At 32.9% G+C, this 16317-nt stretch overlaps 1 protein-coding gene across 1 annotated transcript; it reads left to right on the top strand.

Annotated features, from left to right (window-relative positions):
• The first annotated feature begins 2776 nt into the window (after positions 1–2776).
• On the top strand, positions 2777–15884 carry atg4da (autophagy related 4D, cysteine peptidase a). The gene is made up of 11 exons (XM_048196211.1): positions 2777–3099; positions 6332–6568; positions 6768–6851; positions 7601–7774; positions 8936–9293; positions 9380–9444; positions 9579–9727; positions 10768–10846; positions 10928–11004; positions 11127–11246; positions 14308–15884. The coding sequence occupies exons 2-11, from the start codon at positions 6373–6375 to the stop codon at positions 14485–14487; spliced, it is 1482 nt and encodes a 493-aa protein (XP_048052168.1). The 5' UTR covers positions 2777–3099; positions 6332–6372; the 3' UTR covers positions 14488–15884.
• The last annotated feature ends 433 nt before the right edge of the window (positions 15885–16317 follow it).

The following is a 16317-nucleotide window of genomic DNA, read 5'->3' as shown; positions in this document are numbered from 1 at the left end:
TGCAGAAAAGATTCACAGAGTGAACTGAAAAACAAGAATCCACACATATTAAAAGTATGTTGTCCACTCATATGTCAAAATATATTCCTAAGTGTTTGTGTTTGTTTGAGAAGTTTCTGTTTTTTAATGTAATTTCCTAAGATGTGATCTTTTGAGAATGCACTTTATTTCACGTCAGATGTAGTTATTTTATACGTTCTTATAGTTGCTTTAACAAACTGTCCAAAATTCTGTACAATACTGTACATAGAGGTAAATAAAGAGACTCTGTTGTAATGTGAATGTCCTGAAATGAGGAGAATATTGTATCACAGGTGTGGCATTTTGGACAGGTTGCGTTGAAATGAATGAATCTATTTATTTGGTTCTGTACATCACTTTTACTTACTGCAAATGTCAATGATCCATTAACTGAGGTGCAGTGTGTGTAGTCAATTAATAAAGAGGTATTGTATAAAATTACATGCTTCTTTTATTTGCTTTAGAGAATAACCTGCTAAACTCAAACAGGAAAGTTCATCAGTATTTTTTTGTCAAGTCAGCATAGACCTTTGGTCACTGATCTTTTGTCCTCCCTTATCACAGTATGAGTTACGAATTATTAGTTAACAGTACTAAAACTGACCTTTTACAAATACAAAAACTGTTATCATACTGAGTGATGTACACAATGATGATGCTATTAGTGCTCTGCAAGCAGAATTTACTCAAATGTAATCAAAGCATAACACTACCATGACCCTTTACTGATTTATACTAGTTGAGAATGCCTGACCACTTTCTTTCTTGTCAGAGGAAAGCTTACTTAAAAGTGCTAAAGAGGTTCTTTTTGTCGACTGAGTTTTTGAAATGAGCGGATGGGTAAGAACAACCCCCCTCCTTCACAGCTCATTTAGAGGGAACGCCTCCCAAAACTCGTGCACGAGTATTGGAACACGAGTGTTTACCACCGACATTCGCTGTGTTATTAAGCTGGGCACACATTTAACGACTAGCTAAAACATTCTGACTATGCTCAACATACAGCGATTGTTTCCTGCTCCTGAAGCAGATTTATATACTTTCACATGGAATTTGAACACCGACTGTAATCGCAGACTGAAAGCAACTGGCTCTGACTGGACGCGTTTGAGCACGATCAGTCATAAGTATCAATTTACATTCATAATCTGCCTTACAATCGTTAAGTGTGCACGCGACTTAAAGCCGTGGATTCATTATGTCGGACTCACCGCAGGTAACTCGTAATCTGCAGTTGTTACTCCTGTCTCCTGACAAAAATATTGCATGCGGCGCCTGTGGAGTGTGGAAAGTTACTGGAGCGCGCAGCCACGCGTCTCTCACATGGATCGTCATGGCAGTGATTGACAAGCCAGAGGGCCAATCGTTTACGTGATTTATTTTTTAACATTCAAGAGTTGCATGGAAAAGTCTGGAATTTAAAGGATTAGTTCACTTTCAAATGAAAATTACCCAAAGATTTACTCACCCTCAAGCCACCCTAGGTGTATATGGCTTTCTTCTTTCTGACGAACACAATCGTAGAAATATTAAAGTACACATGAAATCAAAATTGACCTTATTTACTTTGTTAGTGAATATTACTAGTCTTGTGGTAAACAATTAATCCATGCAAGTTAAAACACAGAAAAAAATTGTTTGTCGCGGTAATCTTTAATCAAATCTGAAAAGTTACTTCTCGTCTGGAATGGCGTTCCTTCTCTGATAACGTCAGTTTGACGGCTTGGGCTGAAAACGCTTAAACCACTCCTCTGCAACCGTTCGTCTATTATGAGCGAGAGATGGAGAGGAGGAGCGCAAAAGTAAAACTCTGCCCTCTATTCAATATTCCGTTTCACTTGGAAATATGTCACAACACTGGAGAAAAGTCATTTGCAACTTCCAGTTCACACGGACATTAATAAATATCCTGAGGCATCCGAGCTTTATAATGGCAGTATGCGTTACCAAACGAGTATGAGCTGAAGAAAGTGTCTCCATCCAACATAAACATATTCCACACGGCTCCAGAGGGGTAATAAAGGCCTTATGAAGTGAAGCGATACGTTTGTGTAAAAAAATAAAAAAATAAAAAAATCTATATTTAAAAAGTTATGAAGTAATATTATCTAGCTTCCGCCAGACCGCCTTTCGTATTCAAATTACTTGTTTTGTGGCTGGTGTTGTGTCAATTCCGCAAGTTGAATAGGGAAGGCGTAGAACGTACAGCGTAAGCTTTTTGAAGAATACAGAAGGCGGTTTGGCGGAAGTTACACTGTAAAAAATGACCATGATTTTAACGGTAAAAGACCGTGAAAATGCTACAGTGAAAAACAGTTAATTTTCCCCCAACACCCCCCAGCCCCGTTTTTTTGTTTTGTTTTTGTTTTTGCTCATAAACAAAATTTGACTAACCTAATAAAAAGGTTAACAATACTTATGTATCATAACAAACCAAAGTTTAATTTATGTATTAAATATTTTTTCAAAATTACTTTAAAGCTGTAAAATAGTGAAAAATTGTAAATTGCTCTGATTAATTTATTATAATTAATTCAAATTAATAATTAAATTAGCTAACTGCATAATTTCTTTCCTTTTGATACTCCAAACTTTTAACTGTTTTAATTTTGTATTAATTTATTCGTACATATTTTTGTTTTAAATAAATAAAAATAAAATAAAATATAAAATTAATTGACTACAGTTTCTCGTACGTGTCGATCGTCCAGTCATCAAACGGCAACTGTCAAACCTGGCCAATCACGTCGCTTGGTGGGCGGATCGAGGGTGTGTATCCGCAATGACAACAGGAAGTGGTTGCATACTGCTGTAATCGCTCGCTGTTTTATACACTATTCGTCTCAGCTGACAGTTCGACAGCCGCGTAAGATTGTATAGAAGTAGGAACTCATGACTACAGCTTTAATCGATTCTCGCCGAGATGACGGCGCCTGAGGAGGCCTGAGCTCGGTCTCGCACAGCGCTTGTCCTTGCCAGACATCCAGACAAGCGTTCGTGCAGCTGGACGCCGTTGACTATTTATAGGAAAAGTCGGAAAATATCCGGAACATCAAACATGCCGGGTCTAACGTGAAGGTAACGCGGCCAAGCTTTCAAATGTTTAGTCTAGCTGGCTAAAATGACTTGCAGTAGATACATTTCCAGATACGTGATATCTCTCTTCATACTTAATTTCAAAATATTTTACATAGTACTGAAATCAGGCTACGCTATTTGCGTAATTCTGTGGTGTTTAAAGCAGCATCGTGACTGGTTTTCGGCGATTACTCAAATAATTAAAAAAAATACTTATTTCCAACGAAATTATTGCACATTCATCCACAGAAAACTGGATTTTCCTCTTAGGCTGTGTTCGAAATGAAATACTAGCGTACTTCTTACTGCATAATGTGCATTATATACTATATACTGCCTACTTCTTTCTACAATGCTACGTGAAACATTAAGCAGCACGTGACACAGAACGTTTCAAATATTAGTATGCTAAATGCATGTCACGTGACTTCAATATTGCATGTTGAATTCAGTGAGTCCAGTCCAGTTTGTGTAAACCATTTGGCAGTCAAAAAAAATGGTTAATATTCATAGTAGGTCAGGACAGATTAGAGCATTGCATTGTGGGAAAGAGTGTAATCAGTTTCATACTGCACATTTTGACCAATGTAAAAGATTTTGCAAGTATTTTAATCTTTGCATACAGAAAATTCACATACTGTACACTGTATACATACTGCATACTTCAGGAATAGCATTATTTAAATAATGTGGGATAGTAGTATGCTAAAGGGATTGAGATGGCCTTTTTCTGCTGAGCACTCAGTGGTCACATGGCTTACAATTCACATGTATCCACTTTCCCCAAGCAGTCTAGTGTTCTAGGATGGTGGAAGTTTTTTAGAACTTGCATTATTGTGAAATGACGTCGTCTCTCATTCTAAACTAATGGCATTGCCTCATTTCCCTCTGTTATACGGTAAGCTCACACTTCCTTGAGAAAACAAGGAAAAGGGAAGTCAGAATATTTCTTATTTGTAATATGTGCTTGAACTGTTGTGGCCGTCATTCGCCACACCTGTCCTCAGTCAGGGCTCATGTGACAGACTCGTTTCCCACACAGCTTGTTTGTTTGTGTAACACACAGGTGGAATGTTTTCTCGTTTGAATGCTGTCTATTGTGACGTCACAATTAATGTTGCGTGACTTCTTGATTGTTTGATTTGTATGTTCCATGGTATTTACATGCAGCTTTCCCACAGTCTTAGACAACAGATATTTTTTTATATCAACTGTGATTTCCAGGCTTGGAAAATTGAAAATTGATTTAAAAATGAATGAAAAAAATAAATATATATATATATATATATATATATATATATATATATATATATATATATATATATATATATATATATATATATATATATATATATATATATATATATATATATATATATATATATATACACTAGCATTCAAAAGTTTGGGTTCAGTAACTTTTTTTTTTACATTTGTAATGTAGCCAAAGTGTAAAAACAAATAAATGCTGATATTCATCAAAGAATCCTGAAAAATAATCATATGTTCCACAAAAATATGAAGCAGTACAACTGTTTTCATCATTGATAATAATAAAATGTTTCTTGAGCATCAAATCATCACATTAGAATGGTTTCTGAAGGGTCATGTGACTCTGAAGACTGGATTCAGCTATGATCACAGGAATAAATCACATTTTAAAATATAGTCAAATAGAAAACAGTTATTTTTCAATTATACTGTTTTACTGTATTTTCATCAAATAAATGCAGCTTTGGTGAGCAGAAGAGACTTCTTTCAAAAACATAAAAAAATCGACCCCAAACTTTTGAACGGTAGTGTATATATGTCATTTTTTCTATTTGCGATCAGCTCTAAAATAGGTTTGTGTGAGTGCAATCACTAACAAGTGTCCTTATCAATGTCCAGTACATGGTGCTTCATGTTTCTTTAGAATACCATTGTATTACCATGGTATACATGCAATCTCCATGATACAATTTTTTGAATTCAATTCTTTTATTTCTTTTTTCTTTTCTTTTTTTTGGATTGTTTGTTTGTTTTATTCTGTTTTTATTAACTAGTGTTAATGTATGTTCTAAATGATCAAGTGAGCACACACAATTAAATATCTATTATCGGCTGATATCAATAAATTAAAAACATTTCTGTTAACTGATATGGTACAGAATATATTTTGCATTCCTAGTATTTAAAGGCACAATATGTAATATTTTTGGACTAATATATCGAAAAACCACAAGAACATTGTTATATATTTTGTTGACTTGTGTACTTACACTATCCCAATGTTTCCAAGAATGTTTAAATCCAGAGAAATAAGCAATTTTAACCAGGAGTCGTGACATTATACCTGCGTTACTTTGCGTTTTATTTTGTAGAAACCATGGAAACACCAAAGACGCCTTAATATTTACATGTTTTAATAGACAAGGGAACAACTGTTCACAGAATTTTCTCCATCATACGTTTTAAAATTAATTGCATGCCATTTATCGACACAAGCCATCCAGCATTTAATATGATATTCTAAAATCGATCTACTGCAGTGTGCAACAGTGTCTCACAGCAGCCGCAGAGCGAACGCACAGCGTAACGTTATAACATCATTTTCAACACGCTCAAATGTATCTAATATGATAAACAGCGCTGCGTCATATGCTTGACCGGAAGAAGCGGCGATTGCAGCGTAATAAAAGACTTGATCCTTGTGTCGCGCTCATCTCTCATTAGCAATCGCTCCAGCGGCCTCATTCAGCTCCGCTCCCAGCTCTGCTTCATACTACAGTAACATTAATAATCTCATCCATGAACATGATTTCTGCCCGAGTCCCATCCGATTGTTTTCTACTGGCTAAGGTGAAGACGACATCTCCCATGATTCCGCGCTCAATCTCAGCATTATCAAGCTACGCCTTTGCTTTGAATAGGTGACCTCTAGCGGCGAAAAACTACATATTGTGTCTTTAACCTATTTTTTTTTCATATTACATATACTTAGCATCAATAGGCATCACTGATTGTGAGCGTCACATGTTAAAATCAGATCTCAAAGTGAGACATTTCTCAGTAAATGCTTTTTTGGACTATTGGTTTTGAGTTCTGAAGAAAATCACAGCTTAATGTCATAGCACAGCTGTTCTGTTTTAGAAAATTCAAGGAACTATTGATTCCTCATGATATCAAAAATATACCAAGAATTTAAGGAACCTCTCAAATCAAGGTTTCTCTTTCTGTCTCTGTCTTTCAGGCTGACGTTCTTCTGTAATGCTGCTGTATCCAGCCTGAACCATGAACTCCGTGTCTCCCAGTGCCGTTCAGTACATGGTGAGCGGTGGAGCTCATGATGACAAGCCCTCAGCGCAGTCCAGACACCACAACGGCCACGGGCCAGTGCCCGACGGCATCAGAGAAGGCTCTGGAGAGCCCGATGAAGTGGATCGCCTGAAAGCCAAGTTAATGTCAGCTTGGAACAATGTCAAATATGGTTGGTTTTCATGCACATGATTAAGATGGTTGAGAACTGGTTTCTATGACTGACACAAAATAATGACACAAACGGTTGTTCCTTTTTTCCCAGGCTATTTATGAAGTCAGATGTAGAAGCACATGTTCAAAACTGGCCACATCAAATATCATTGACTGTATCTCCGTCTAAGTTCCTGTCTTCATTTTTTTTTACTCAGGCTGGACTGTGAAATCTAAAACTACCTTCAACAAGACCTCCCCTCTGTTCCTCCTGGGTCAGTCCTATGTGTTCAATAGTGAAGGTGAGTCATGTGATCTGCCTGAGAAAGTATTTTAAAGGGGTCCTTGATTATGATTTCACTTTTTTAACTTTAGTTAGTGTGTAATGTTGATGTTAGAGCCTAAACAACATCTGCAAAGTTTTGAAAGAAATTGCTTTTTAAGGACTATAACAAACGGCTGGTAGGGACTACAATGAGCTTCTTCCCAGGTTGGTGACATCACTAACCATAAAATTTACATAAACCCCGCCCCCGAGAACACACAACAGAGGGGGCACTTCACAAACGAGGGTCAATTCAATGCTGGATTTGCACAAAAGATTAACATGACGACACATGCTAGTCGATGAGTTGAATCAACTCCACAGCAACTACATAAATTTATCCACTAACCATTCAGAAACATCCAGATGTATTTTAAAAGTTGTAACTTCTTCCTGAGTCTCTCCATCAGTGTCCGACTCCGGTTTGAACAATGTAAGGCTGAACACCGTTACTGACAATCCTCATTTTGTCTGCGTGAGATTCTCCAGCTTTTTATTGTTGAGCAACCGAAGCGTTAAAGCTGTTAAAGCTCCGCCCTCTTCTGGAAAGGGGAACGGGAGCAGCAGCTCATTTGCATTTAAAGGGACACGCACAAAAACGGCGTGTTTTTTCTCACACCAGAGACTTGTATTACATATTTCAGCTTGAATTAATACCACAGTATTTATAAAAATGTGATGCTGTTGTATTGAGATGGTTGTATTCTCCCCGCGTCTCGTTCTCAGATGAGGTGGAGCGTTTCCGGCAGGTGTTTGTGTCGTGCGTGTGGCTCACCTACAGGAGGGAGTTTCCTCAGCTGGAGGGATCCAGCCTGACCACAGACTGCGGCTGGGGCTGCATGCTGCGCAGTGGACAAATGCTGTTGGCACAGGGGTTACTGCAGCACCTCCTGCCACCAGGTCTCACCTACTTTCACATTTGTTTGCATGTAAATGAAATGCAGGAAATAAAGCAGAAGCACTTTATTATTCAGTCCAGTTTTGCATGAACATATTTTGTAGTAATTACAATAACAGGGTTATAACTAAGTAATAGCCTTGAACCTATGTAGTTACCTTATTACCGTATTAAGTACACTGTAAGTGCATTGAAAGTGCACTTACTGTAAAATGAAGTGCAACCTGTAAAGCAATACATTAATGATGCAAAGAGTGTCTAAAACCTCCTTTGCTTAAATGTGTATATAATTAGTTTTATTAACCATAAATAATCACAGTAAACAGCTGTAGTTATAGTCTGTTCGTTCAAGTGTATTAATATATACAGTACTGTTCAAATGTTTGGGATCAGTAAGATTTTTTTAATGATTGTGAAAGAAGTCTCTTAAGCTCACTATGATTGTATTTTTTATTTGATCATAAATACAGTAATATTTTGAAATATTATTACAATTTAAAAGGTTAGTTCTCCAAAAAATTAAAATTATGTCATCAATAACTCTCAAGTTGTTCCAAACCTATTTGAGTTTCTTTCTTCTGCTGAACACAAAAGAAGAAAAAAAATTTTTGGGGTGAACTATCCCAAAATAACTTCGATTTGAATATATTTTAAAATGTAATTTATTCCTGTGATGCAAAGCTGAATTTTCAGCACCATTACTCCAGTCTTCAGTGTCACATGATCCTTCAGAAATTATTCTAATATGCTGATTTCATGCTCAAGAAACATTTCTGATTATTATCAGTGTTGAAAACAGTTGTGCTGCTTCATATTTTTGTGGAAACGGTGATAAATTATTATTTCAGGAATCTTTGATGAATATACAGTTCAAAATAACAGCATTTATTTGAAATAGAAATCTTTAGTAACATTATAAATGTCATTTTTGATCAATTTAATGCATCCTTACTGAATAAAAGTATTCATTTCTTTAAAAAAAAAATAAAAAAAAAAAATATATATATATATATATATATATATATATATATATATATATATATATATATATATATATATATATATATATATATATATATATATATATATATATATTTTTTTTTTTTTTTTTTTTTTTTTTGAAAGGCAATATAATTGCTTACATGCTGCTCTCTGTGTCCCAGACTGGAGGTGGTCGGACTGTCATCCGCTGTCAGATGTTGATTTCGAGGTGCTGAAGCCCCGCTCTCCTTCCCGTCCGGCTGGCATGTCCCTGCCTTCCTTTAGTTCTTCCTGGACCAGCCCCATTCCCCAGAGGGACCTCAGCTCTGGCAGTGGTGAGAGTCATAGACGGACCCCGGAGCAATGCTCTGCAGCCAGCCATGACCCTCAGGTGGAGGCTTTACACAGGAAAGTGGTGTCTTTGTTTGGGGACCATCCCTCGGCTCCGTTCGGCGTCCACCAGCTGGTGGAGCTGGGAAAGGAGTCTGGAAAGAGGGCAGGGGACTGGTACGGCCCGTCCGTAGTGGCACATATGCTGAGGTGAGAGGAAAACAAATGAACATCAGTGTATATTGAACTGAACTGTGTGACTTATGACTGTTATTTAATGTCTTTTCTTCTACCAGAAAAGCAGTGGCTAGAACCGCTGAGTTTCACAACCTTGCTGTATACGTGGCACAGGACTGCACTGGTGAGTCTTCACCTTCAGTCATGTGCATCATGTGATCATTTTACAAAGTCAGTTAGTGAAACTGAAACTTACAGGTCCCGTACCTGACTTTAAATGATGTTTATCTCATACTTCTGCTTATGCGTGTTTTGCAGTATATAAAGGAGATGTCATGCGGCTGTGTGAGTCGCCCCTGACAGAGCGGTCCGAGTCCGGAGGCACAGGATGGAAATCAGTCATCATTCTAGTGCCAGTACGGCTCGGAGGAGAATCACTAAACCCCTCCTACATTGAGTGTGTTAAGGTACATGTGCTGCACATGAGCTCACTAATACAAAAAATATGAATACATGAATACAGAGTAAAAAATTTAAAAAGTAATTGCAACAGTTGAAAAAGAAGTCAGAATTGTAAGATATAAACTCACAATTACCTTTTCTATTCATTTTTATTATTTTTATTATTCTATGGTGGATATAATTAAAATAATATTTCATAATTAAATCACTTTTCAAACTGGCCAAAAGAAATTGTATTTTATTTTTTATTTTATTTTATTTTGTTTTGTTTGTAAGATATATAGTTAAACATTACATTAGAATAATATAACTTTCATTACCTAAATAAATCGCCTTTTTATTATTTTATTTTATTTTATTTTATTTTATTTTATTTTATTTTATTTTATTTTATTTTATTTTATTTTATTGTATTTTATTTTATTTTATTTTATTTTATTTTATTTTATTTTATTTATTTTATTTTGGAAACAAGCTTCCATAATAATTAAATCACTCTGCAAACTGGCCAAAATAATTTTTATTTTTATTTTATTTTATTTTATTTTATTTTATTTTATTTTATTTTATTTTATTTTATTTATTTTATTTTATTTTATTTTATTTTATTTTATTTTATTTTATTTTATTTTAAATAGCTATATAACACATATAGCTACGTATTACTTTAGAATAATATAACTTTAATTACCTAAATAAATTGCCTTATGTTGACTTTTTTATTATTTTATTTTATTTTATTTTATTTTATTTTATTATTTTATATTATTTTATTTTATTTTATTTTATTATTTTATTTTATTTTATTTTATTTTATTTTATTTTATTTTATTTTATTTTATTGGAAACACGCTTCCATAATAATTAAATCACTCTGCAAACTGGCCAAAATAATTTTTATTTTTATTTTATTTCTTTTTATTTTAAATAGCTATATAACACATATAGCTAAGTATTACTTTAGAATAATATAACTTTTTTAATGACTTAAATAAATGGCCTTATGTTGTAATTTGTTTTAAATGAACAATCTCTCCTTTTCTAGAACATTCTCAAGTTAAAATGCTGTATAGGAATTATTGGAGGAAAACCCAAGCATTCTCTGTTTTTTATTGGCTTTCAAGGTATGTGTCTTTTAAGAACTATGTTTTGATTGGTTACTGTGTTCCTGTGTGCTCTCTGATTGGCTTCTCTCTGTCTTCCAGATGAGCAGCTATTGTATCTAGACCCACACTACTGTCAGCCGGTGGTGGACGTCACCCAAGGCAACTTCTCTCTGGAGGTGAGACTGAAAGCAACCCTCTTAATTCATACAGAAAAAAAATAATAAAAAATTTGCATCAGAGGACATTTTAATTTCATAGTTTGGAGAAACTGATGTGCCATTGTTCTTCTATCTCGTAGTCTTTTCACTGTAACTCACCCAGGAAGATGAACTTCAGTCGTATGGATCCCAGCTGTACCATCGGGTTCTACGCACAAACCAAGAAAGACTTTGAGTTGTTGTGCTCCGCGGTCAGTGAAGTGAGTCTCTTGTTTGAATCAGTAACACTAGGAGAAATTGCTTGCTTTTGGTGCGTAGAGCCAAAAAAGTCAGTGCAGACAAACAAAGGAGTTGCTAACCTCACACTGAATTAGATCCAGTCGAACAAAAATATTTTATTTTATAAATTGCATAGAAAGTGAAGGTGGGCACTGAAAAACGCAACGTGCTTTTAATTCACTTACACTTTGCACTTTTTTGCACTATGCACTTTATAAAATAAAATATTTTTGCTAGACTTTCTGAATCTAATTCAGTATGCAGTTAGCAACTATTTTGTTTTTCTACACTTGTTTGAATCAGTAAGAAAATGTTTCATAAACTAATAATAATGCCAGAATATTCTTAACAGTGTGAGCATTTTTGTTTATTTTTATAGTTTTTTTTTTTTTTTTTTTTCACTTTTTTTCCCACTGAATATACTGTTAATTATTTAGTGAAACTACTCCTCCAAAAAATGTACAATATATAATTAAATTAAATTTTATTTAGACCTAAGGTTGGTCTTGCTTTTAAAAAGACACTAGTCAGATTATTGTAGAAGTACGGAAGAGGATTAGGGCCAAGCAATAATAAAAAAATAAAACCATCTCGAGATTAAAGTTGTTAAATTTTGAGAAAACTCGTTAAATTTCGAGAAAAAAGTTGAGATAAAATGTTGAGAACAAATTCGTTAAATTATGAAAAAAATTTTGTTAAATTACGAGAAAAAAGTCGAGATAAAATGTTGAGAATAAACTCGTTAAATTATGAGAAAAAAGTCTCATAATTACGAATAAGAAAAAGTTAAATTACGAATTTGTTTTTTAATTTAATGACTTTATTCTCATAATTTAATGAGTTTATTCTCAACATTTTATCTCGACTTTTTTCTCGAAATTTAACAACATTTTTCTCATAATTTAACGAATTTGTTCTCGTAATTTAACAACTTTTTTCTCGTAATTTAATTACTTTATTCTCAACATTTTATCTCGACTTTTTTCTCGAAATGTAATGATTTTTTTCTCGTAATTTAACGAGTTTATTCTCAACATTTTATTTCGAGTTTTTTCTCGTAATTTAACAAGTTTATTCTCAAAATTTAATCTTGACTTTTTTCTTGAAATTTAACGAGTTTTTTCTCGTAATTTAATGAGTTAATTCTCAACATTTTATTTCGAGTTTTTTCTCGTAATTTAACGAGTTTTTTCTCAAAATTTAACAACTTTAATCTCAAGATGGTTTTATTTTTTATTATTGCTTGTCCCTAATCCTCTTCCGTATAGAAGTGAAATAAATTATGAAAGTGAAATAAAAAAAAGTTTAAGTTTATGAAAATGTAAAAATATAATTGTTTATATTTTATAATAATATATTACTAAGCATGTTTTACTCTTAAACTGCAAGAAAATCAAAGCCAAAAATGTCAACATTCCAAATTTTAGGTTGAAATATTTAAAAAAATTAGCTTTCAGTTAAACTCGTTAAATTATGAGGAAAAAAGTCTCATAATTACGAATAAGAAAAAGTTAAATTACGAATTTGTTTTTTAATTTAATGACTTTATTCTCATAATTTAATGAGTTTATTCTCAACATTTTATCTCAACTTTTTTCTCGAAATTTAACAACATTTTTCTCATAATTTAACGAATTTGTTCTTGTAATTTAACAACTTTTTTCTCGTAATTTAATTACTTTATTCTCAACATTTTATCTCGACTTTTTTCTTGAAATGTAATGATTTTTTTCTCGTAATTTAACGAGTTTATTCTCAACATTTTATTTCGAGTTTTTTCTCGTAATTTAACAAGTTTATTCTCAAAATTTAATCTTGACTTTTTTCTTGAAATTTAACGAGTTTTTTCTCGTAATTTAATGAGTTAATTCTCAACATTTTATTTCGAGTTTTTTCTCGTAATTTAACGAGTTTATTCTCAAAATTTAATCTCGACTTTTTTCTTGAAATGTAACGAGTTTTTTCTCAAAATTTAACAACTTTAATCTCAAGATGGTTTTATTTTTTATTATTGCTTGTCCCTAATCCTCTTCCGTATAGAAGTGAAATAAATTATGAAAGTGAAATAAAAAAAAGTTTAAGTTTATGAAAATGTAAAAATATAATTGTTTATATTTTATAATAATATATTACTAAGCATGTTTTACTCTTAAACTGCAAGAAAATCAAAGCCAAAAATGTCAACATTCCAAATTTTAGGTTGAAATATTTAAAAAAATTAGCTTTCAGTTAGATTTTGTTTGGGCGCAGTACCAAACTCTTTCACTAGATGACACCCAAGCTCCATATCTGACCATTTAAGGGCGCTTCCATTTATTTGATTTGAACCATATATTTCCATATTTTCACACATTTTATGAAGTAGACATCCTATTCAGAAGTAGTATGGGCAGTTTGGCACTATTTGATTTGAATTCAACCTCTAATAAACACATAATTAGAACATGTATGTTCATTATAGCTCTGTGTATTGTATTATATTATATATACAACAACAAACAGCATTAAATCAACAGCCCTCATAATTTTATATATATAATTATGAGGGCTGTTGATTTAAGATGTTAAGTTAATTAATTAGTTATGGGAAAAAATAACATGTTAATTATTAATTATTATTATTTATCATCACCTACTGGCAGTTTTAGATTCTTATTAAGAGTATCATTTCATTAAAAAAAATAATAATAATAATTTTTCCATATTAATAAATAACCCATTAAAGGTATAGTTCACCCAGAAATGAAAATTCTGTCATCGTTTACTCGCCCTCTTGGCCGTTGAGGTTTATGTGTAATTTTTTTTTTTTTTTTTTTTTTTTTTTTGTCCTAAAGCTACTTTTTGTAATGTCTACTTGATGCTTTTCTCATTTAACCCAATAATGTCTTTAAATGATTTTTTGGGAGTAATTTCTCAGCCAAACTTGATATGCGATTAATTCAATTAATTAATCTCCACATCGTATAATTAATTAGATTTAAAAAAATTTAATCTCTTGATAGCCCTAATGATTATATATTATTATTTTTCGTTCTTTTCCAGGCTTTATCGTCCTCTAAAGAGAAGTATCCCATCTTTACATTTGTCGAGGGCAGGGGACAGAACTATGGACTGGAGGGGCAGAGCGGGGGCTCCATGGACGGTCCTGCAAACATTTTCTCATGCAACAGAATGAGCAGGAACAATAAGAGGGGAAGCACAGATGAGTTTGTGCTCCTGTGAGGAGCGTATGGCATGAAACACAGACCCCACACCAGTGGTGCTGCACCCAACTTCATCAAGCTGCTGTTCTTCACGTCTGTACACTGCAAAATATAATGCACACCTGACATAGAGAATCTCTAGAAAAACTGTCTGGTTCATATTTCAAAACTAAGAAATTAGGTTGTGCATTTATTATTTTTTTTTTCATTTTCCTCCAATTTATCATTACCATAATGCCAAAAAAATCTCGTTCTCAATAATGTGATGTAAAAAGCTACATTATTTAAACTGTAAAGTGTTTTTGCACTGCCTTTATGCTAAGTTTTAGTTTAAAATGTATGATTTTAATTCACTGCATTACAGTACAAGCATGCTTTGCATTATGGTAATGACAATTTTAAGAGGGAAATGCATTAATTAGTGTAAAAATGTAATAATTCTAATAATAAGATTTATTTTCTTTATGCATAATATAATTTTGGGGTGACGCCTACATTTCTTTGGTAAATTATCTCATAAATTATTAATTTATGAGATAATTCTCTGTCTCAATTTTCAGCTGATTTGGCCACATACACACTAACGTTTTACCTCCTCCTGTTTGTCTCACACACTGAACACATGATCCTGATGTTGTGTTGCTGTCTTTATGAAGGTAAACGGGTATTTTAAGTGTTTTTCTCTATAAAAGGATAGAATTGGAGGGGTTGTGGGTAATTTTGACATTGAGTAAACCTCCTGGTTGCTGTATGCCTGGTTTTCTAAGTTGTGTAAAGTGTAAATTGTAAACCTCTCTCAGCTGCGTGTTTGAACTGAGTGTGCTTTTGTTTTAAATCGTTGTGCTGCGTTTGTCATCAGTTTACAGCTTTCTGTTATTTAAATGTATATTTTATGGGGAATCACAGCTGTAGTACCTCCTCAAGCTCTGGGAGACAGTGTGGCATTTGAGTTTGAAGCTGTCTGAATATTTGATGTCTGATTTGCTTTTGCTTATTCAGGTCAACAAAATTAGCTGTTACTGTTCAATCTTATTTAAGCTGTTAATTGTATTTTTACAACTTGTATATTTGATCATTGTTCTGTCTGAGGATGCACTGGATGAAGCTGAACTGCTGTCACTGTTTGAACAATCTTTTTTGAATAATCATAGATATTTGGTTGTCTTTTTTCTTTTTTACATTTTGGATTCTCTCTCCTGAACATGCCCAATGGGACCAGTGGATGAGAGGATGATTTGCCTGTTTGTGTGGACTTCTGTTTATTGTGGATTTTTTTTTTTTTTTTTTTTTTTTTTTGAGATTTGGAAGATGGAAAATATGAATTAAATGTAAGATAGAAGTAAATTGCTTATAAATCCATAATAGTCCCACTGAGTATCTGCCCTTCAAAATAACTTAACAGGTATTTTTAAACTACAGTGTTTGAATTGAGTTGTCTATTTTTATCAATAATTTAGCTTTTTTATCTATTTTTGTGCATCCATTGAACAGGAGAGCTACTGCCCTGCTTGCTTTTGAGTTTTCGGTGTAATTTTAACAAAAGTCCTTCAAAATTAGAACAAAGAAAATGATGAAATGAGTGATAAAATAGTTCTTTTTTATCCTATATATCCTATAATTGTAGGATAATAATATATAAAAATATTATAATTTGAAACCTTTTCAGAACGAATACATATATATATATATATATATATATATATATATATATATATATATATATATATACACAAACACACATTTATATTAAATATAAATATGTATATATATATATATTTTTTTTTTTTAATTTTTTTTTTTTTTTTGCTCACTGGCCACAATTGACATTGAAACCATGGGCAAAACTACC

Source organism: Megalobrama amblycephala, linkage group LG7 (genome assembly GCF_018812025.1).
Source record: "Megalobrama amblycephala isolate DHTTF-2021 linkage group LG7, ASM1881202v1, whole genome shotgun sequence".
NCBI lineage: Eukaryota > Metazoa > Chordata > Actinopteri > Cypriniformes > Xenocyprididae > Megalobrama > Megalobrama amblycephala.
The sequence above is the reverse complement of the archived record's forward strand: the minus strand, read 5'-3'. Positions and strand labels throughout refer to the sequence as shown.

What these genes read in the sequence shown, in the direction of transcription:
- atg4da (XM_048196211.1), top strand. Translation starts at nt 6,373, where the DNA reads ATGAACTCCGTGTCTCCCAGTGCCGTTCAGTACATGGTGAGCGGTGGA. An exon ending in TTGGAACAATGTCAAATATG is followed by an intron (nt 6,569 to 6,767) that starts GTTGGTTTTCAT and finishes TTTTTTACTCAG; the next exon opens with GCTGGACTGTGAAATCTAAA. An exon ending in GCAGCACCTCCTGCCACCAG is followed by an intron (nt 7,775 to 8,935) that starts GTCTCACCTACT and finishes TCTGTGTCCCAG; the next exon opens with ACTGGAGGTGGTCGGACTGT.